The 22,931-nt window shown below is 43.0% G+C and overlaps 1 protein-coding gene across 9 annotated transcripts in view; it reads left to right on the top strand.

Annotated features, from left to right (window-relative positions):
- Positions 1 to 21,688, top strand: part of LOC309613304 (radial spoke head 10 homolog B-like) — a gene marked incomplete at its 5' end in the record, with an annotated part of 67,078 nt that extends 45,390 nt beyond the window's left edge. For 2 of the 9 annotated variants that reach the window (XM_082359972.1, XM_082359981.1), the window contains 12 exons: positions 577 to 753; positions 2,220 to 2,379; positions 2,625 to 2,746; positions 3,347 to 3,536; positions 4,890 to 5,004; positions 5,975 to 6,302; positions 12,326 to 12,433; positions 13,406 to 13,549; positions 14,984 to 15,109; positions 16,508 to 16,601; positions 19,997 to 20,195; positions 21,408 to 21,688. In XM_082359972.1, coding sequence (XP_082216098.1) covers positions 577 to 753; positions 2,220 to 2,379; positions 2,625 to 2,746; positions 3,347 to 3,536; positions 4,890 to 5,004; positions 5,975 to 6,302; positions 12,326 to 12,433; positions 13,406 to 13,549; positions 14,984 to 15,109; positions 16,508 to 16,601; positions 19,997 to 20,195; positions 21,408 to 21,582 — 1,938 coding nt within the window. In that variant the 3' untranslated portion in view covers positions 21,583 to 21,688. Of the gene's footprint in view, positions 1 to 576; positions 754 to 2,219; positions 2,380 to 2,624; positions 2,747 to 3,346; positions 3,537 to 4,889; positions 5,005 to 5,974; positions 6,303 to 12,325; positions 12,434 to 13,405; positions 13,550 to 13,881; positions 14,692 to 14,983; positions 15,110 to 15,338; positions 16,602 to 19,996; positions 20,196 to 21,407 lie in introns of those variants that run through there. The other 7 variants (XM_082359974.1, XM_082359975.1, XM_082359977.1 and 4 more) reach the window with 7 other exon arrangements.
- Positions 21,689 to 22,931: the final 1,243 nt, after the last annotated feature.

Below are 22,931 nucleotides of genomic sequence, written 5' to 3'. Positions count from 1 at the left end.
ATATATATCCAAGCTGTCTAAGCTTGTATAACAATGAATAAAGTCAGATAGGATTTAAAAAAAAAAAAAAGAATGGTGTATATATAGAAACATTCCATTGTTGAAAAAATTGTGTATGTCTTTATATATGTATATAATATGTTGATTTAGTATGATTGTATGTGCATGGGGAAAACAGAGATGAATTTCAAACCCAACTAGTGGTTACCTCTGGAATGTGGGATTGAGGAGGGAATATTTTTATCAATCTGTATGTTAAAAATAATTAAAATTTAAAATAATATTAAGCCAGGAAGTTTATATACACCATTTTCAATTATTACATCCAACCTGTGGTAGGTGTTATTTCCCTTTACAGATGAGACCCAGAGGGCTTAACTAATTAGCCTTACGTCAAAGGGCTGGTTTGTAAATAACTGAGCTGAGGCTGAACCCAAGTCTGTGAGACTCCATCACGCACACTCTTTGCCCCTTCGAATGAGTCCCTGTATTTGATTCATACCTAATTTTAAATGGATTTAGGTAAAAAGAGGAAACATTTTGAGCATTTCTCATGGAAATTTGCTTTCTTTTCAGAATGGTTTTGGCACACACACGTGGTTTCTAAAGAGAATCCCCTACTCCCAGTATCCTTTGAGAAATGAATACGTAGGAGAGTTTGTGAATGGATACCGTCATGGCCATGGAAAGTTCTACTATGCCAGTGGAGCCATGTATGAAGGAGAATGGGTTGCCAATAAAAAACATGGCATGGTGAGTACAGACCTGTGAAGATTACATTTTAAAGATTATGTAAAGGCATGTCATCCTCTGTCTAGTAAAGTGCATTATCCATTTTGCATAGGATAACTTACTGTTTTGTTAAGACGATTACATAAATTTTAAAATAACTTCTAACATATCAATTTCCTTTGTATTTAGAGGCTATTTAATTAGTCTGGTGTGTGTGTGTATGTTAGGGTGGTTTTGGTTGCAAGTAACAGAAAATCTAACTTAATCTTCCATAAATGATAAAGAATAATGTGGGTTTCAGTGTTGGTTTGATTCAGCAGCTCCATGACGTCAGGGTTTCTCCTCCATCCATCCATGTCTCCTACCATGTCAGCTTCACAATTATGCTGCCCTCCCTTATGACTGCAAGATGGCTGCTGTGGTTCCAGGCTTCACGTCTGCATACCCCACTAAGTAGAAGGAGAGAAGAAACTCTTTTTGGACAAGTTTTCCACAAACATCTTTAGCTTCACTGAGCTGAACTGGGAGTCATTTGCCCACCTTTGAGTCAGACCAACCACTGGCCTGGGTTTGATAAATACCAAGAGAGTCCCCATTCTGTGATAGGCACCTCTGCTGGTCATCAGCATACTTAATAAGCCACATTCTGCGACCTAGGGGTGCTTAAAGTTGGGGAGAGGTTGTGGGGCAGATACAGTGAGAGGAGAGAAGGGGGATCGGGAAGAGGAGAGGATCTACATGGTGACAAGAGACTCCAGGAGCCTGACTGTATGTGGACTAAGTGCAGATCTTTTTTTTTTTAAAAATTAATTAATTAATTAATTTATTTTTGGCTGTGTTGGGTCTTCGTTTCTGTGCGAGGGCTTTCTCTAGTTGCGGCGAGCGGGGGCCACTCCTCATCACGGTGCGCGGGCCTCTCACTATCGTGGCCTCTCTTGTTGTGGAGCACAGGCTCCAGACGCGCAGGCTCAGCAGTTGTGGCTCACGGGCCCAGTTGCTCCGCGGCATGTGGGATCCTCCCGGACCCGGGCTTGAACCCGTGTCCCCTGCATTGGCAGGCAGATTCTCAACCACTGCGCCACCAGGGAAGCCCTAAGTGCAGATCTTAACAAGCAAACAGAAGCCTCCAAACCCTTGAAAAAGATATTGATGTACATTTACCAGTGGTTTTCTTTTTCTATAATTTAAAAAAAATATTTATTTATTTATTTGGCTGCATTGGGTCCTAGTTGTGGCATGCAGGCTCCAGGGCATGCGGGCTCAGTAGTTGGGACACACGGGCTCTCTAGTTGTGGCACGCAGGCTCTGGAGCGCTTGGGCTTAGTCGCCCCACGGCATGTGGGATCTTAGTTCCCCGACCAGGGATTGAACCCACGTCCCCTGCATTGGAAGGGGAATTCTTAACCACTGGACCACCAGGGAAGTCCCTACCAATGGTTTTCTAAAAACACTTCCTAAGCTGCAAAAAGTTATTTTTCTCTCTGCAGGGCCGATTAACTTTTAAGAATGGGCGTGTGTATGACGGCCCATTTTCCAATGACCACCTAGCAGAGTTTCCAAATCTTGAAGGTGAACTGATCAGCTACCTGGACACGACTCCAGAATCTGCCCTCAGGAGCCAGTATCGCAGATCCTCCAACAGTGCCGGTAGGGAGCGTCCACCTGTCAGCTAAAGGCAAATTAATGTGAAACATCGCATCGAAAATACACCTAATATTTCAGAAAACACAAGTTTCCTGTGAGCAACTGCTTTCTTACAGGTTTTTGAATACTCCTGCAGAAAATCATTCTGCAGAAAATCACACTTCTGCAGAAAATCATTTTGACATGACATTGAAATATTTTAACATTGTTTTTCACATTTATCCTGTATATTTGTCCTTATCTGCTAGAAATCATCAGAAAGCTTGATGGCAGTGAAAGTAATTCCATGTTAGGCTCGAGCATCGAGCTGGATCTCAGTTTGTTGCTGCAAATGTACCCGGAGAGAGACCAATCAGAAGAAAAGAAGCAGGTAAAAACCTTCTGTATTGTTATAAATTTGTATTTTAGGCTAAAACATTAGCAGACTCTCCACAGTCCTGGGAAGATGCAGTTGATGACTGCTGTCATGTATTGAATGTCTTTTATTTTCTAAGAATTTTTAAATTAATTAATTATTTATTTTTGGCCACGCTGCGTGGCTTGTGAGATCTCAGTTTCCTGACTAGGGATCAAACCCAGGCTCCCGGTGGTGGAAGTGTGGAGTCCTAACCGCTGGACCACCAGGGAATTCCCTGGTTTGCTAATATTTTGTTGAAGATTTTTGTCTGTTTCCATGAGGGATATCGATCTGTAGACAAGAGAATTTTATCGCTGTCATTGAGATAGGATGAAACAGGATAGGATTGGACAGAGCAGTATGAAAGTAATTCCACTGTCCAGATAACAGCATGTCTTTCTACTCTTACTCAGAAATTGCACTTTACTGACCTGGGGATGGGTGGGGAGAATATAACATTTATTGAGGTAAATGCTATTGCATGTGTTACCTCGTTTAATTTAGAAAACAGGTTTTCTTTTACCTTTGCTCTTATCAGGTAAGATGAAGATATGTATGGCTTTCCCTTTTCAGGTAGAATATGCTATCTTAAAAAATATTACAGAATTAAGAAGAATCTATAGCTTTTACAGCAGCCTAGGATGTGATCACTCTCTGGATAACACCTTTCTGATGACAAAGCTTCAATTCTGGAGGTTTCTAAAAGACTGCAAATTCCATCACCATAAAATAACCCTCGCCGATATGGACAGGGTACTAAGTGGTAAGTATTCCAGATCCTTCACATCTGATTTAAATAGTATAACATCACAGCACCCTGACACCAGTTAGGAAATGTTGAGGGAGTGAGGAAGGCAGATGTTGGGAGAGGTGTTACAGAAAGCAACACATGGTCGTGTTCCCAAGGTGCTTAAAATGTGACTGAGGAGAGAATCTCGTGAAATAACAGCAACAGTCAAAGACCATCTCTAGCAGGGACAGCAAAGTCGGCCCGTGGGCCAAATCCAGCCCAACTCCGTGTTCTTGTAAATGAAGTTTTATTGGAACACAGCCATGCTCATTTGTTGTCATCTTGTCTGTGGCTTCTTTTGCCCCACACCAGCAGAGCTGAGTGGCTGTGACAGAGGCTGGCCCACAGAGCCTAAAATATTTACCGTCTGGCCCTTTACAGAGAAGCCTGCCTATCCCTGAGAAAATAACAACAAAGCCCCAAAACCACCCAGTTGTCAGGTCAAAAGCAGAGAGGATCAGGGAGGGCTTGGAATAGCCTAGAAAAGGCTTTAGAGGGCTTCCCTGGTGGCACAGAGGTTAAGAATCCGCCTGCCAATGCAGGGGACACGTGTTCGAGCCCTGGTCTGGGAAGATCCCACGTGCCGCGGAGCAATTAAGCCCATGGGCCACAACTACTGAGCCTGCACTCTAGAGCCCACGAGCCACAACTACTGAGCCCGTGCGCCACAACTACTGCAGCCCGCACGCCTGGAGCCCGTGCTCTGCAACAAGAGAAGCCACCGCAATGAGAAGCCCGCGCACCACAACGAAGAGTAGCCCCCGCTCGCTGCAACTAGAGGAAGCCAGCGCGTAGCAACGAAGACCCAGTGCAGCCAAAAATAAATAAAGAAATTTAAAAAGAAAAAAGAAAGAAAAGGCTTTAGATAATCTTGGGCTTGGGCTTGATTTCAACTTGAAAAGTCCCTGCAGTAAAATTAACAACTTTGAAGGCTTTATTCCTTTCAGCTGAATTGTGGCAGGCAGGCAGGCTTGAAGGCCTCAGATCACCTTCTTGATGTTAGAACTAACGCCTATTTACTTCAAATTTCAGTGTCTGAAACACACTTCAAACCCACTTAGAATTAGCAGCGTTAATCAGACTGTGGCTCAGACCACTTTGAAAAACACCAGGACGAGGTATCTCGTAAGTTTCTTGTAAAGTGACCCGATGGAGCTCTTCCGTGTGGACCTTAATGTTTAGGTGGACGCTTATATGCTGTTCAGGGTAGTCTCTAGGAAAAAAATGTACTCCATTGTATTCAGTTCTTTGAGTTGTGTACCAGCAGCAAATAAGATAGAAGGTTCTAGAGACCACCAGCCATCCTCCCCAATGTTCTTGTTTTAGCCAATAAGGACATACCAGTTGAAGAAATTCATTCTCCATTTACAACAATACTTTTGAGAACATTTTTGGATTATCTCCTGCAGTTGGCTTACCACATCCATCACAAAGAATACCAGTAAGTACTCCTTCTGGACCCTGTGATAGGATGAGGGCTGAGCTCACCGTTAGGATTGTTATGATATTGTTCTGTTTTCTTCGATATTATTATTTTTCATACTCTTGAAATGAAGGATCAGAAACAAAAGTTTCCCACAAATATTAACCACAAAACCGCGAGAAACGAGATTAAATTCTGAAAACCCTTCTGACGTGGGTCATGTTTCAATTCTGCACATAGCCCTCAAGTTTTTATTCAGAAATAGTCACCACCAGCTCTTCCTTAGACCAGAATTTCCTGTCTTTCTTAGAGCAAAATTGATATTGTATCTTTAAAAAAAAAAAAAACTATTTTGAAATAATTGTTGATTTACAGAGTGTTGCCAACACAATTCTCGTAACACAGAGAATTCCTATACACCCTTCATCCAGCTTCCCCTAATTATTACATCTTACAGAACCACGGTACACTTAACAAAATTAAGGAATTAACATTGCTACAACACCATTAACTAAATTACAGGTTTTTTTAGGACTTCCTGAGTTTTTTCCCTTTTCTGTTTCAAGACCAAATCCAGGATCCCACCTTGTGTTTATCACATCTCCTTAGTCCCCTACAGCTGTGATAGTTTCTTTGTCTTTTATGACCATGACACTTCGGAAGAATATTGGTCAGTTATTTTGTAAAATGCCCCTCGATTTCAGTTTGCTGATGTTTTTCATCATCACACTGAGGTTATGAGTTTGGGGGAAGAATACCATCCTATCAGGTAAATGATGTCGATCTGTCTCATTACTGGGGAATGTTAACCTTGATCACGTGGTTAAGTGCTGCCAGCCAGGTTTCTCTACTGCAGACTTACTGTTTTCCCCTTGCTATACTCTACTTGTTAGAAGCCAGTTACTAAGCCCACCGCATACTCAAGGGGAGGGGAATTAAGTTCCACCTCCTGGAAGGAGCAGTGATTATGGTATCTTCTTAATCACAGAGACAGAAGCCCATCACTCTTTCTGTCTTTTACAAAACTGATGAATGAGAACATTCGCCCAAATGCCTGCCGTGTAAAAGGTAAATACAAAACCAATAGGATTATATTTACCATAATTTTTTCCAAAATAGAGTTTTGTAATCATCTTTTGAATGTTTATTTTTCCATTACATCTTTAGGCAATTTATTCTGCGAGGCCCACCGGACACTCTATTCAATGAATTACGTGGATAAGTGCTGGGAGATCTACACAGTTTACTGCAGACCAAATGCAGCCCCGCCCCATGAGCTCACAATGGACATGAGACACTTCCTCTGGATGTTGAAGGTAACCACTCATGGCTGATACTGGCTTTATATTTATAGGTACTTTGATTTTAATTTAAGAAAGGCAAAATATTCTAGCTATGATGTGCAAGGAACAAGGTGAAGGTCTGAGATAAATTTTCGTAGCCATCAGCAGAGGAGAGTAACTCTAATGGCCTGTGATAGTGGAAGGAAGAGAAACAGAAGGAGCTTCTGCCCAATGGGCTTCCCAGCGAGGGGCGAGGGGTATGGTCGGCGGGGCCTCCAGCATCTTTATTGATGCAGACCTTTCCATTTAAAGGAAGATGGGGGGATGGATGTCACTTTAAAAAAACTATTGTTCATCAAAAAAGTGATTTAAGAAAGTTATTAGTTTGGAAAATAGTGAGAATATCTAATTTATACAATATTCTCATATTCTTGGTAGTTTTTCTTTCATGATATTTTTAATTTATACTTGTGGGTAGATAAAGGATAAAACTAAAAGGATTGACTACTAATAAAGGATAGAGTGATTTTAAAAATTTAAGTGTCACATGTATACAAAAAACTGGTTTTACAAATTTAAATGTCATATATATGAAAAACTAGTATTGATAGGAAATATTTTTTTTGAAGTATGTGGTTTTTTGGGATAGAATATTATACAGCTGTTTATTCACTTTCCCTCTTCTCCGTGGTCCCTTATTATTGATGAAATGAGGCCATTTGTCCCTGTAGATTGGTCAGACTTCAGTATTGGTTGGCTGCATCCTCAGAGAGTTGATGACAGGTGTTCCTTTTCCCCTTTATTTCTATCAAAGTGGTCACTAGAATTAGAAGCTTGATTAGATTCAGGTTTTGTTTTTTTAAAAAGAAGCTGTTTAATTTTTATTTATTTATTATTTTTGGCTGTGTTGTGTCTTCACTGCTGCACGCAGGCTTTCTCTAGTTGTGGCGAGCGGGGGCTATTCTTCGTGGTGGTGCACGGGCTTCTCATTGTGGTGGCTTCTCTTGTGGAGCACAGGCTCTAGGCACGTGGGCTCAGTAGTTGTGGCGCACAGGCTCAGTAGTTGTGGCGCACGGGCTTAGTTGCTCTGCGGCATGTGGGATCTTCCCGGACCAGGGCTCAAACCTGTGTCCCCTGCATTGGCAGGTGGATTCTTAACCACTGCACCACCAGGGAAGTCCCTCAGGTTTTGTTTTTTTTCATGACAAAGCTTCAGGTGCTTCTGGCTAATTCCTGTTGTGTCACATCAGGGATGCTCCCTTTTAGTGATGCTGAGATCAACCAGTGGGTCATATGGTGTCAGCAGAATCCTTCCATTTCAACATTCCCTTTCACTAGTGGTTCGAGTAGCCCTGACAGTCATTGCTAACATCCGTTATTTCCTTAAGGGTCCCACAATAGTAATTTTCTATCATTCCATCTGCATTTCTTAGCTGTGAATCCGATATAAAGAAGAACTTTACCTCATCAGCTATTTGATGACTCTGAAATACACAGGAAAGGAAGGATAAGTGCTCAATTTTTCCCTTTATTAATTTTCAGAATGAGTTGATATCCTGGCAGTTCTTCAACAGTGACTAATGAGCTTTTGAAAATATCATTATAACTCCTGGACTTACACATATTTGATGTGTTTCAATCCACTGCAGTCTTCCCTCCATCCCCCATGGTCAAATTGTCCCATATTTGGCCAGTAAGAATCTCTCCAACTTGCTACCTGCTACCTTGAGTTCATCAGTTTTAAAAAAATTTCCACTATTACTTGTTTAATCATTGCTTCAGAACCATTTTTTCACTCTGGGACTCTAGCTAAAATAGTTTATAATACTATATCCTCTGTATCTCTTTTCTCTATTTTCTCTTTGTGTAGCTTCTTTCAGCATAGTTATTTTGAGATTCATCCATGTTGTTGCATGTATAGTTTGCTCTTTGTTATTGCTGAATAGCATTCCATTCGATGGATATACCGTGATGATTTGTTTATGCATCCATCTATCAATGGACATTTGGGTTGTTTATAGTTTGTGGCTGTAGAATAAATATAGTATGAACAACTGTGTACAAGTTTTTCTGTGGACAAGTTTTGATTTCTATGGGATAAATGCCCCAGGTGGCAATTATTGAGTTATATAGTGAGTATTTGTCTAATTTTTCTTAAAAGACTGCCAAACTATTTTTCATAGTGGCTGGATCATTTTATAGTCCCACCAGCAATATTTGCCAGTATCTGTCTTTCAATTGGTGTATTTAGAGCATGTACATTTAATATAATTGGTTTGTTAGGTGTAAGTTTGCCATTTAATTTTTTGATTTTTGTTTGTTCTCTGTTTTTGTTTTCTTTTTCCTTCCTTCCCGTAGGTTACTTAAACATTTTTTAGAATTTCATTTTGATTGATCTAATAGTGTTTTTTTGAGTATCTATAAATATATTAGACTTATCATAGTCTAATGGTGTCATCATTTGACCAATTCGAGTGAAGTACAGAAACCCTTACTTCCCTTTACATCTTTTTACCCCCTACCATTTATAATATAATTGATATTTCCTCTACCTATCTTTAGAACATCAGATAGTATTATAATTTTTGCTTTAACTGCCAAATATAATTTATAAAACTCAAGAGGAAAAGGAAAGTATATTGTACTGATCCATATTTTTGCTTACAATATTTGTTCTTCCTTCCTGAAGTTCCTGGATTCCTTATCATTTCCTTTCTATTTAGAGAATTTTCTCCAGCCATCCTTTTCAGGTAGGTCTGCTAGCAACAAATTCTTAGTTTGCCTTCATCTGAGAATGTCTTGAATTCCCCTTCAGTCCTGAAGGATATTTTCTCTGGCTAGAGGATTCTGAGTTGATAGTCCTCTTTCAGCACTTGAAAAATGCTGTGCCCCTTCCTTCTGGCTCCCGTGCTTTCTGATGAGAAATCTGCTGTCATGTGAATTTTTTCCATTATAGGAAGGTGTCGTTTCACTATCACTTTCAAGATTTTTCTCTTTGTCTTTAGTTTTCAGAAGTTTGATTTGTGTCTTGATGTGAATTTCTTTGGGTTTATCTTATGTGGGATTCACTCAAATTCTTAGATCTGTAGGTTTGTGTTTCTACCAAGTTTAAGAAGTTTTCAGCCATTATTTATTCATGTACTTTTTCAACCCACCTTTCTTTCTCCTTTCCTTCTGTGACTCTGATAACATGAATGTTAGATCTTTTATTACAGGCCCATGGGTCCCTGAGTCTGTTTTTTTCAGTCTATTTTCTCTCTGTTGTTCAGGTTGGATAATTTCTATTATTCCATTTTCGGGTTCACTGATTCTTTCTCGTATCCCTTTCTTTATGCTGTTGAGCCCATCTATTGAGTTTTTAATTTAATTATTATAGTTTTCGGTTCTAAAATTTCCATTTAGTGCTTTATTTCTTCCATTCATTTGCTGAGACTTTCTTTTTTCCCCCATTTGTTTCAAGCACGTTTGTAATGGCTCATTTAAGCATTTTAATTAAAATCTTTGTCACTTAATTCTGTGTTCTCTGTCATCTTGGTGTTGGCATATGTTGATTGTCTTTGTTCATTCAATTTGAGATCTTCCTGGTTCTTGGCACCATGAGTCAGTGATTTCCCACTGAAACCTGAACATTTGAGTATGTTATGTTATGAGACTCTGATTTATTTAAAACCTTCTGTTTTTGCTGGTTTCTGATGAAGTCCAATTATCTATTTTTTTCTTTTCTCACTTGTGCTTTTGGTGTTAAATCTAAGAATCCATTGTCAATCCAAGATCATGAAGACTAACCTCTATGTTGTCTTCTGAGTTTTCTCTCTTACTTTTAGGTCATTTTGAATTAATTTTTGTACAATATATGGTCTGAGGTAGGGGGTCCAACAATTCTTTTGTGTGTGGATACCCAGTTGTCCCAGCAACATTTGTTGAAAAGACTGTTTTTCCCTCTATTGATTGGTCTTGGCATTCTAGTCAAAACTCAGTTGGCCATAGATGTATGGCTTTATTTCTGGATTCTCAATTGTGTTTCATTTATCTGTATATTTATCCTCTTACCAGTACCACACTATCTTGATTACTGTTGCTTCTCAATCATTTTGATGTAATTTCTTTTCCTCGCTGAAATATTTTACAATCTACTTTTATCCTTGTTCCGAAATTTCACAGTGATGCAGCTTTGGCATTTGTCTTTTTACATTTATTTCGTGAGCTTTAACATTGGAAACCTGTGCCCTTCAGTCCTGCAAAATGCTCTGGAATTACTTGTTCAGATTTCCTGCCTTGCATTTTCTCCATCCTTTTTGTGGAACATGGGTGTCAAACCTCCTGGACCAATTTAATTTTATTTTAGTCTTTCTCTCTGACCATCCACATCTTTGTCATTTTTTGTTCTCCTTTAGGAGAGATTTCCTGCATTATCTTTCCCCTTCTATTTGAGTTTCTGCTATCAAATTTCTGATCCTTTGTCCCTTTTTTTAAGCATTTTGTTTGTTTTTAAAACATGGATGCAATCTCTCTTATTCCACTAAAGAAATGAATTGGGGGTGAGGGAGCTAAATGGAATTTTTTTTTTCTCGGCTTTTTACATTGCCTCTGTTCCTTCCAAGTCCCGATCTCCCTTCCCCACCTCTGTTGGTTTTGTTCTCTGGCTTTTATATTAAGGCTTTGCCCATAGCATGTGTGGTGAACCTTGGCTGTCCACTCATAGATAGGACTGTGGCACTCTAAGGCTGACTGGGGGCTTCCCTGGTGGCACAGTGGTTAAGAATCCACCTGCCAATGCAGGGGACACGGGTTCGAGCCCTGGTCCGGGAAGATCCCACATGCCGCAGAGCAAACTAAGCTCGTGCGCCACAACTACTGAGCCTGCGCTCTGGAGCCCGCGAGCCACAACTACTAAGCCCATGTGCCACAACTACTGAAGCCTGTGTGCCTAGAGCCCGTGCTCCACAACAAGAGAAGCCACCGCAATGAGAGGCCTGCGCACCGCAACAAAGAGTAGCCCCCGCTCGCCGCAGCCAGAGAAAAGCCCAAGCACAGCAACAAAGACCCAACGCAGCCAAAAATAAAAAAATAAAATAAATAAATTAAGGCTGATTGGAAGCTCTTGTGGATGAGCGGCACTTGTCAAAGATTCGGTTTCACTGTGGAGTAACCAAGCCAGGAAACTGCCCCACCTCTCCCCTTTCTCCTCCCCAGCCTACAGTTTTGTCTTTTGTTTTTTGGCTGTGCCGCGAGGCATGTGGGATCTTAGTTCCCTGACCAGGGAGTGAACCCAAACCCCTTGCACTGGAAGTGTGGAGTCTTAACCACTGGACTGCCAGGGAAGACCCTCCACCAGCCTACGGTTGACAGAGCTTTTCTCTTGGATGTTCGATTTTCCAGGGGAGGATTTCTCCTAACTCCTGCCTGGGGGATATGAAGCCGGTTTTCATGGTTCTTAGAGTCGAGTGGAGGGAAGGGTGAGTGTGAAGGGAGGGCCCTGCCCACACGCACTTGCCCCTCATTCTTGCTTTCAGCAGGACTGTGACTTCAGGGGAGCCAAATGCGCTGTGCTTCAGTGTCTCCAGTGAGTCAACCTTCTGTTTTCAGTCTAGATGCGGAAAGGGTCTTCACCTAGACTTTCTGGGAGTCTTCCTGTGTTCAGCCTTACCTGAGGCACGGCTTTCAGAGCCGACTCCTTCCTGAGTTCCGACTGGACTCGACTTGCCTCTTGACTCCCTGAGCTCTCTGTTCCTTGTTCTGCTAAGCCCATCGGTCCAGCGCTTTCCCACCAGTAGAGCTGTGTTGACATCTCACATCTGGGTCATCCACTCTCCCGTTCTCTGTCCTATGTTTATGCCTCTAAAAAAATCTTTATTGTTGTCTTAGAGGGATTAGGGAAGGAGTAGAGAGGTAAATACCAATGTTAATCCAGAATGCTTTTCAAAATTACCAGTTTTTAAGATACTTATTTCTAGACCATCTCCTTAAAGTGCTGTATTGGTATAAACTAACTTTAAAAATATATAGCTGTTTGTAATTATCGGCCATTATGATTTGATTGGTTGTTTCTTTTACAGAGCTTTAAAATGATAAATAAAGAATTAACAGCAAGCAAATTTGTGGAGGTCATAGCAGAGGATAATCCTTTCATGCATGATGGAATTGACAGCAACTTTAAACTTGAGGTTTGTAAAGAGGCATCACGAATGGTACAGGTCCAACTCAGGCTGTTTGTTCTACCTTGGATACCAAGATTGGAATGGCACCAATGGTGCCAGCACGGCCACCTCTCTGGGTCCATGTCTAACACTGAGTCACACCTGCTGCTTAGCTGTCCCCTGAATACGCCCACCACACCCCTACCTCAGGACATTTGTACTTGCTAACCTCCGCCCCCACCACCTGTTTTTGGCTTATATAACACATATCTTGCCTGTAGTTCTGAAGGCTAACAGTCAGAAATCAAGGTGTTGCTGGAATTGGATCCTTCTGAGGGCTGTGGGGAAGGATCTGCTCCAGGCCTCTCTCCTTGGCTTGTTAGAGGTCGTCTGCTCCCCGTGTCTCTTCACATTGTCTTCTATGTTTCTGTCTGTGGGTCCAAATTTCCCTCTTCTTGTAAGGACAGCCGCCATATTGAACTAGGGCCCACCCTAATGGCCTCACTTTAGCTCAATTATCTGTAAATCTGAGGATACTGGGGGTTAGGACTCACTCCAACGCTTTTTTGGGAGGCACAGTTCAAACCGTAACAGTCTTCCCTTTGCAACCCCCCTCCCCATTCATATCCTCCTTGTGTACAAAATACGTTCACCCTATCCCAGCATCTCCAGAGGGCTTAGCCATTCCAGCACCAACTCTTACAGGTGCCACTTCTCTAGTTGTCCAAGAAAGAAAGAAATACTTCTGAAAGTGACTGTCCTCAATTAGCTAATATAAAATGTTTCCGTCAAATAGAAAAATGACTTACAAAGGAGAGAATGTACATCCTCACAGATCTTTTAAATGCTGTAGTTTTTATTGCAAACTGGTGTGCGGCCATGATGCCTGAGTGCTGAACAAGGTGGTACCTTCTGGAGAACAAACACCCAGAAGAACTGCTGGTCCACCTCGAGGTGTGTCAGGATGAATAAGACCCTTTATATTTTCTTATATTTCAGCTGGTTTTCCTGGAATTCTTTGAAGCTCTGTTAAGCTTCGCACTCATCTCTGTTACTAACCAATCGACTAAATTCTATTTAAATTTTCCAAATGATGACTTGTCTGGAAACAAAGCTGGAAGCACTTATACAGTGATAAATCAGGTAACAAATAATACCTCAGAATTTACAGAGTAAGGAATGGGTTTTATTCTGGAATGGTTAAACCATCATCAAGACTATCTTGGGCTTTTGTAACCCTTCAGGAAATAACTTAAATAATTTAAGACTTCTTTTCACGTTCTGAAAGGAGTGTATTGTCTTTTTTCTACATTAGGGAAAATGTATTTTCTGGTCATGACCTATGATAGTGGAGATACGTAATGAGTGTCAGAGCGCCTGCTGACACCCTCAGGGGTGTGGGGCTCCCCTGGCTGGACCACGAGGCCTACGGCATCTGAGGTGGTTTTTATGAAACGTTTCATCCCATGATCTAGTGTTTACAAGAGTGGCTCGCCCGTCCCAGAGCACAGATGCCAAGGAACAGCTCCCGAGCGTGTGCAGGATGCTGGGCGCCTCCCAGAGGACAGGACCTGCTCCTGGGGCTGGACACTGGGCTTCCCACCAAAGCCCTGGGGGAGCAGGGACAGCGTGGGCCGTTGACCGAAAGATCTAGCCGCTGGGTCAGATGGAGCGGGGGTTTCAGGGTCGTGGGCTGGAAGGGTTTCTGATCGTTGAGTCCTTCATTCGGAGCCACAAGGGAGCGTGTTGGGGGCCAGCGGAACCCCCAGCGGGGAAACTCGCCAGAGCTGCTCGCTCAGGGAGACCTCTCACTGTTGGTCACCTAAGGAGCCCCTCTGACCACGAGTCCCAGGATGTGCCTCGGACCCTCGTGCAGGTTCAACGTCAGTAGCACAGAGTCCACCCGATCAGCAGATGCGCGCCCTCCAGGTCATCCGAGAGCCTGGCCACAGGCGGGGTCTGGGGCTCTGCTCGGAAGGAAGTGCAGGAAGGAAGTGCAGCGTCCACCTTAAACTCATCCAGGCCGTCGTGGACGGCAGCACCGCGGACTCCAGCAACCACACGCGGACGCGCTGGCCTCGGGGCAGCCTCAGAAACCATCCGATCAAGTTCACGTCTGGTTTCCAATCTGGCACCACACATCCATCTAGATAAACAAGTCCTATTATAACCATACAACGGAGAATGAGCCAGCAGTGAAATAACTCATGACACATGGCAACAGCATGGGTGAATTAATTATGCTGGGTGAAAGCAGCGAGACAGAAAAGGATACATACCTCTGTGATTCCAATGACAGAAAATTCTAGAAATGCCAAGTGATCTGTAGTGACAGAAAACAGATAAGTAGTTGCCCGAGGATGAGGGAAGAGGGCTTCCTGGGGCACAGGAAACCTGGGGTGATGGATACGTCCCCTCCCTGAGGTGATGGTCTCACAGGTGTGGACACATCGAAACTCACCGTCATAGTGTGCGTTATGTGCAGGTCATTGTAAATCAATCATACCACGTTAAAATCACGTGCACGTGTGTCTCCACGGAAAACAGAAATCCTCTTATGTGTTTGTCGTTGATCAGAACACCCAGAACAGGAGTCCAAGTGCGCTAAGAAGCCAGGAGTCTGAGGCGCAGTACGGCAGCACTAAGTCGTCTTCAAGCAAGTTAGGAGTCTTGCTTGACATGAGCAAGATAAGGAAATCAGAGGTTTGTATTCACAGCGAACCATGAAAACAGTGCCGCGGCCATGGTATCTACCGCTGTTGCGCACCTGCTACGTGGTGAGGGCTCTTCTGGTGCCAGGGTTCTGGCGGGAACACACAGCCCGTCCTCTCGTGGGCATCACATTCCGGGGGAGAGAGGGACGTGGTGACGCGTGAGGAACAGGAAGAGTGAACACCCTCGGGGTGCTTACCAGGTGCTGCGCACTTCCCAGGGGTCCGCTCATTTAATGCCCGGACGACCTGTAGGTGCTTCATCGGCTCCAAGGGGGAACTGAGGCACAGAGAGGTCGAGTAACTTGCCCACCATCACAGAACTGGTAAGCAGTGGAGCTGGGGGTTTGCACGCAGGCAGTTCGACTCCAGGATTTACACCCGTTACCGCAGTGCTATACTTCTTTACACTTGGGAGGGATCAGTGACGCAATGGAAAGTGAGGCAGGCGGTGGAGACAGAGACAGGGTGGGGCGGGAAGGGAAGGTCTTCGGACGAAGCCACACTTGAGCGCAGCTGCGGGGAGACTGTCCTGTGCGGGGGCCTTGAGGCGGGAGCACCTCTGGGGTGTTGGAAGGGGTGCAGCAGCAGGCGTGGCCACGTCGGGGTGGCCCAGGAAGACGCACTGAGTGAGGCAGTGCCCGGCCGGGAGGGGGCCCTGAGCAAGGGGGGTCAGTAGGCTCACGATGGCTTTGCTGTTGACAAACCCGTAAGGAAGCTCTTGGAGTTATCTGCATGTATTTTGAAGGCTGTGGAGTTTGAGAGGGAAAGAGAAGGCAAAGATGATTCTAAGATTTTTTTTTTGGCCTGAACGACTGGAAGAACAGAGCTGCCATTTATCATGAAGGGGAGGACTGGGGTTTGAGGGGGAGATGAGTTTTGGGGGAGAAATTAAAGGGTTGGGTTTGGGCATGTCAGACTTAAGGTACCGGATGAGACATCCACGTGGTGACAGCAAGTGGCAGCTGGTAACAAAGTCTGGAGTTCAAGGGTGAGATCTACTGGAGATAAAAATGTGGGCATAAACAGCATGTATTGATATATGGTTTTATATATATATAGAGAGAGAGAGAGAAAGAGAGAGAGTAATTAAAGCCACTAAGAGGTGGATTAATACTTTCCCAACAGACCCAGGGAGTATTTTCTAGTCTTTGGTTTCCTGGGGGAAGCCTTCCAGCAGATACAATAGCTCTGTTATTCATTTCCTTAACAGGACAAATATACAGGTTAAAAAGTCAAATTTTAGGCAGATTAAAAAGTCAAATTAGCATAATGGCCTCATTAATACTTTTCTAATTGTTTATAATGTAGAAAATTAGTTTTAGTCCATAATGATGCAGAAGTTATATTTTGCTTTATGATTTCTTTTTTTTTTTTTTTAACGAAAAAGCCCAAGATCAAGAAGTCTCTAAGTGATGGAAAAACTTCCAAAATGAATTTTAAATCTCCAGGAAAGGAGCTAACCTTTCTTTTATCTCAAAATGGTGAGTATTTTAATTACACAACTTTGGTATTAGCAAACTGTTGCTTATAAATGATTTAACATTTACAAAAATGTACAACCATCTTTTTTTTTTTTTTTTTTTTTTTTTTTTTTTATTTATGGCTGTGTTGGGTCTTCGTTTCTGTGCGAGGGCTTTCTCTAGTTGCGGCAAGCGGGGGCCACTCCTCATCGCGGTGCGCGGGCCTCTCACTATCGCGGCCTCTCTTGTTGCGGAGCACAGGCTCCAGACGTGCAGGCTCAGTAATTGTGGCTCACAGGCCTAGTTGCTCCGCGGTATGTGTGATCTTCCCAGACCAGGGCTCGAACCCGTGTCCCCTGCATTGGCAGGCAGATTCTCAACCACTGCGCCACCAGGGAAGCCCTACAACCATCTTTTAAAATATAATTAGGCTGGGACAGCTGCTCCCAACTCTGCCCCCTGGCTTGACAGAGTTCCTTTTCAAGGCATTGATCTTTTTCCCCTTTTCTTTCCCCAGTTTTACTGAGATATAATTGACATACAGTGCTGAATAAGTTTAAGGTGTACAACATAATGACTTGACTTACATGTATTGTGACATGATGACCACAATACGTTTAGTTAACATCTATCATCTCATAAATACAAAAAAAAAAATTCTTCTTGTGATGAGAACTCTTAGGGTTTATTCTCTTAACAACTTCCACAGATATCATTCAGCAGTGTCAGCTACAGTCATCGTGTTGTACGTTACATCCCTGGTACTTAATGTACCTTATAACTGGAAGTCTGTACCTTTGACCACCTTCCTCCAGCGTCCCCCATCTCCCTCCTCTCGTAACCACACATCTGATCTCTTTTTATATGTCTGTATTTTTTAAAAATAGATTCTACTTATAAGTGAGATCATACAGTATTTGTATGTCTCTGACTTATTTCACTTAGCGTAATGCCCTCAAGGTCCATCCATGTTGTTGTGAATGGCAGGCTCTCCTCCTTTTTATGGCTGAGTACTATTCCATTGTGTATATATACCTCTTCTTTATCCATTCATCTGTTGAGGGACACTCAGGCCGTCTCCTGTCTTGGCTGTTGTAAATGGTGCCACTGTGAACGTGATGGTGCAGCTATCTCTTCGACATAGTGTTTTCATTTCCTTTGGATATATTCCCAGAAGTGGAAATGCTGGATCATAGGGTAGTTCTTCTTTTATTTTTTGAGGAAACCCATACTGTTTTCCATACTGGCTGTACCAGTTTACAGTCCCACCAAAACTGTACAAGGGTCCTGTTTTCCCACATCCTTGACAGAGCATCTCTCTTCTTTTAGAAGCAAGCCATTCTAGCAGGTGTGAGTTGGTGCTTTTTTTTTTTTTTTTTGGCCTTGTTTCGTGGTTTGTGGGATTTTAGTTTCCCAACCAGGGATTGAACCTGGGCCCTCGGCACTGAGAGTGCAAAGTCCTAACCTCTGGACCGCCAGGGAATTCCCTCTCATTGTTTTTATTTTTTTTTTTTAACATCTTTATTGGAGTATAATTGCTTTACAATGGTGTGTTAGTTTCTGCTTTATAACAAAGTGAATCAGCTGTATGTATACATATATCCCCATATCTCCTCCCACCCTCCCTATCCCACCCCTGTAGGTGGTCACAAAGCACTGAGCTGATCTCCCTGTGCTATGTGGCTGCTGCCCACCAGCTATCTGTTTTATATTTGGTAGTGTATATAAGTCCATCTCATTGTGGTTTTGATTTGCACTTCCCTGATGATCAGTGACGTTGAGCACCTTTTCATGTACCTTGCTTTCCCAAGGTCGGTGCTAAAGCTCGAGTTTGTGGTCCTTCCGTGGCCCACAGATTTGGGCCAGCTTTCTGTGTGTGCTCACTAGTCACCTGCCAGAGCTCACTCTCACCACCACAGGGAGCTGGCCACAGGGTGGAGGTATGTGTGGGTGAGGTGCCTGGAGCCCTGAGGGTGCCTGTGGGCCACCTGGTGCCACTGACTTACTTTCTCCATGGATTTGCCTTTTCTGGACATTTCCTAGAAATGGAATCATATTCTTTTGCATCTGCTTCTTTCACTTATAATTATTTTGGGATTCGTTCATGTTGTAGCACATAGTAGTATTTTGTTCCTTTGTATTGCTGAGTAGTATTCCACTGTGTGGATACACCACATTTTATCTACTCATCAGTTGATGGACGGTTGGGTGGTTTCCATTTTTGGCTATCAGGAGTAACGCTGCTATGAACACTGGTGTGCAAGTCTTTATGGATATGTTTTCATTTCTCTTAGTCCTTGTAAAATCTGGTACTGGTGGGACTTCCCCGGTGGTCCAGTGGGTAAGACTCCACGCTCCCAATGCAGGGGCCCCAGATTTGATCCCTGGTCAGGGAACTAGATCCCACATGCATGCCGCAACTAAGAGTCCATGTGCTGCAACCAAGACCCAGAGCAGCCAAAATAAATAAATAAATAAATATTAAAAAAAAAAAAAAATCTGGCACCGGCATCAAGGTTCTCCGCACTAGTCTTCCACTCTTGGGCCCTTCACAGTGGCTCCTGGATGGAGGGTAGATGGGTCACACAATGCTACGAGTACCTGTGCCCATACTCCTTCCTCTCCCATCACTGCCATCAAACAGCAGATCAGCCCAAGCTGTAGACACAGTCAAAGAACAATTGCTCTCTTGAAAGATCCCCAGTCTTATTGATATTATAGAACCAACCAAAGCATTATCTTCCTGGAATCAACTATATTAAACACATTCCAAAGTGCATATCTGCTGGCCTTAGTAGATGTGAAGCAACTCCTTACCAAGTCAATAATTTTACCTACCTCTTAGTCAATTCAGAGTTAAAATCCTTCTTAAAATTTTCTTGGAATTCCCTAGAGGTCCAGTGGTTAGGACCCTTGTGCTTTCACTGCCAAGGGTGCGGCTTTGATCCCTGGTGGGGGAACTAAGATCCTGCAAGCTGCGTGGTGCGGCCAAACAAAACAAAATAAAATTTTCATAATGAAAACTGCCTTTAAAGACAAAGTATGCAAAAGCCAAGAGTTTTTTTTCTTTCTCTGAAACATGGGAATGTTGTAAATTTTCTAAGATTTTAATTTTAGAAAACCAAAATATTTAAGCTATTTAGGAAAAAAATAACAGGTACCAGGAGATTTGAAGGAAGTGTTGACAACCATGGCTGTGGTCAGCTGACACCAGCCTTGTTCCAGGTGTTCCCTGAAGCATTTTGCAGTTACCTTAATCCTCACAGGCCCACGAGAAGCACAGTGTCACCCACCTTATGGGGGGATGAGGACACTCAGCCCAGCACAGGAAGTGACAGAACTGGGGAACAGGAACACAGACCCCAGAGTTACTGCAAGACTGTATTAATGCTCATTTTAATCAAACTTTCTTCCAGAGAAAAAAGAAAAATCCAAGGATGAACAAAAGGAAAAATCCAACACATGGAGCAGTAACATGTACATCTTTTTTGTGAACACTCTCTTCCAAGCACATAAACATGAAGAAACCCTCAAGGAGAAAGTAAAGGAAAACAGGCTGCACAATGAAGCGATGGCCCATCAGAGGAAGATGGAGAATGAGGAGCTGGAGGCGAGGTAACTCAATAAAACCTCTCGGCTCCATCCCTCCCTCCCGGGCTCTCGGGCATCTTTCTTTCCTGTCCTCTGTAGCCGCCAGAAGCTTCAGGACCAAACACTTTCATTAAAAGTCTACAACCTCTGGGCTTCCCTGGTGGCACAGTGGTTAAGAATCCACCTGCCAATGCAGGGGACACAGGTTCAAGCCCTGGTCCAGGATGATCCCACATGCTGCGGAGAATTAAGCCCGTGCACCACAACTACTGAGCCCACGAGCCACAACTACTGAAGCCCGCACGCCTAGAGCCCACGCTCCGCAACAAGAGAAGCCACTGCAGTGAGAGGCCTGCGCACCACAATGAAGAGTAGCCCCTGCTCGCTGCAACTAGAGAAAGCCCGCATGCAGCAACGAAGACCCAACGCAGCCAAAAAAAAAAATGAATAAAATAATTTTAAAATATATATTAAAAAAAAAAAGTCTCCGCCTTCCGAAGGGCGGCACGTCCTCCTGTGGGGCTGGGAACCCGTAGCCACCAGTTCTGTCCTGGTTGTCTAAGGCATCCCCAGGCATCCACGAGGAGGCAGCGTGACGTAGATCCAGACTGCCCGGGTTCACATCCCAGCCCCATCACTTATATCACCTGGGTGACCTTGGGTGAGGTCTGTCCCTGTGTGCCTGTTTCTGCATCTTTAAGGTGGAGGTGATACCTCGTAGGACTGTTGTGAGGACTGAGTGAGCGAGTGTTTGTGAAGCATCGAGAACAATGCTTGGTGCGTGGTGAGCACCTAGCAAAGGCCGCACGCTTACCTTTCTAGAACCACCGTCCAGGCTTCATTCCATGCAGACAGGTCAGTCCCAAGTGCAGATGTCTGACCTCTGTAAAGGGCATCTCAAGCCCATTGGTCTGTGGAAGAGAGCATTAGACTTAAGGAAAACGGCTACAACAGTATTTTTTTACAACAGTATTTTAAAAGGCTACTTACTAGCTAAGTTGCTTCAGAGACAAGTGCGTCACAAGTCACCTTAGATGTGTGAAAACTTTGTCTTAAACTATCTAGCTATTGCACCACTTTTTATTTCAGGCAAAGTGATGACAGTTTAGTTCTGTTCACAAAAACTGTTGAGATCCAGGTATGGACTACTTTACACCACATACAACATAAAATTTGTTGAAATTTTGAAATTTCAAAGACAAAAAAAGATACCTTCTTGTGTTTGCTTCTTGTTAGGCTGAACAGCTTGAGAGAGGAAGAGACCACAAGGCAAGACTATGAGGTCGCCATCACTGTGATCAAGGAACCAGTGGATGCCCCATCCTTGAATGTCGCGCCGAGCCCCCTGAAAGAGGACACAGTGGTGTCCCAGTCCAGCAAATCCATTGCAAATAAGAAGAAGAAAAAGTAGACATCACTGGGTTTGTAAATGAGCCACGAGAACAAGCAGGTGTGAAGGGAATTTAGAACCAAAGCCTGTGACAAACTTCCTACCCAATAAAATTATTTGTGTTTTACTTCTTGTCTAAGTGTTTCTTGAAATACCACTACCTGGGCCCACTGGGTTTTGGGTTTCTAATATGGCTGGATCACTGAAATGCCTGCGTTTTGACAACTGAGCTGAATGAAAATACACACATGTGGGTATTAAATGAGCATGTATTGTTTTTTTTTTTTTAAATCCAAGTATAAAACTAGTGATTAAATTTAGAATCTGATAAAACCAGTGGGGAGTGAAGTTGTTTAAACATTTCTTTAGGCCTCCCTCCCCTGAGCCTGGCACGCCTCCTTTGCCCCTTGTAACTGCCCTGTGCCCACATCCTACCTGGCCTTCACATGCTGCCTCTTATATGGCCTCTTCCCTGGTCCTTTCCCATCCATTCCCACAGCATCGCAAACACCACTGCATGGACAAAAGGCCGAACAACGTAGGATAAAGAGCCAGGTGTGCAGTCAGCAGTTAAGTGAATACTTTAAGTCTGTTAGGGAAATGTTACAGCTAATAGTTGTGTTAAATATAAGAGTAACCACCAAAAGCATAAAAATACAACCTAAAGCTTCCAAACTAGCAAAAAGGAAGGAAACTATCATCTGACATAAAGCTGGGAAAAAGAATAAAAAAAAGAATGGAAACAGAAAATGCAAAAGATGGCAGGGAAAGTACAAATCTACCCGTCATCACCAAGCAAACAGGTTAACTCACCTCTTCCTCCCCTTCAAAATCCCATAAATAGATTGGGTTTAAAAAAAATAGAAATTCACTTCAATGTTATTCTTTACAAGGCAAACATCTTAAACAAAACCAGATAGAAAGGATGAAAATAAAGATACAGAAAAAGATGTACCAGGACAATCTAATCAAGATGACCGGAATAACAAGCAATATTAAGAACAGACAAAACAGAACTTAAAGCAAACATCTGCATGATACAGATAAAAATAAAGGTAACAGTAAAAGGCCCAACAACCAAAGAGATGCATTACTCACATACATCGTACATACTAGCCTTGCAAGAGCAGAGAGAATTACAGGGAAGACTACAACCATGAGGGAAGAAACAGATCAGGAAGACACACACTTAGTAAGGATACAGATAATTTTACCAACCAAACTACAAAGTTGGAACTAACAGAGTTAGCAACAAGGATGCAACAGAGAATAAACACAGACAAAAACAGTGACTACGTTTTAGGTTGAAAACTGCAACAACTTCAAATAATACATCAGAGGCCATGATCTATTTTTGCTGCAGTTACTAA

Source organism: Balaenoptera borealis (genome assembly GCF_965194805.1).
Source record: "Balaenoptera borealis genome assembly, chromosome: 16".
NCBI lineage: Eukaryota > Metazoa > Chordata > Mammalia > Artiodactyla > Balaenopteridae > Balaenoptera > Balaenoptera borealis.
This window is presented reverse-complemented; position numbering and strand designations above follow the sequence as displayed.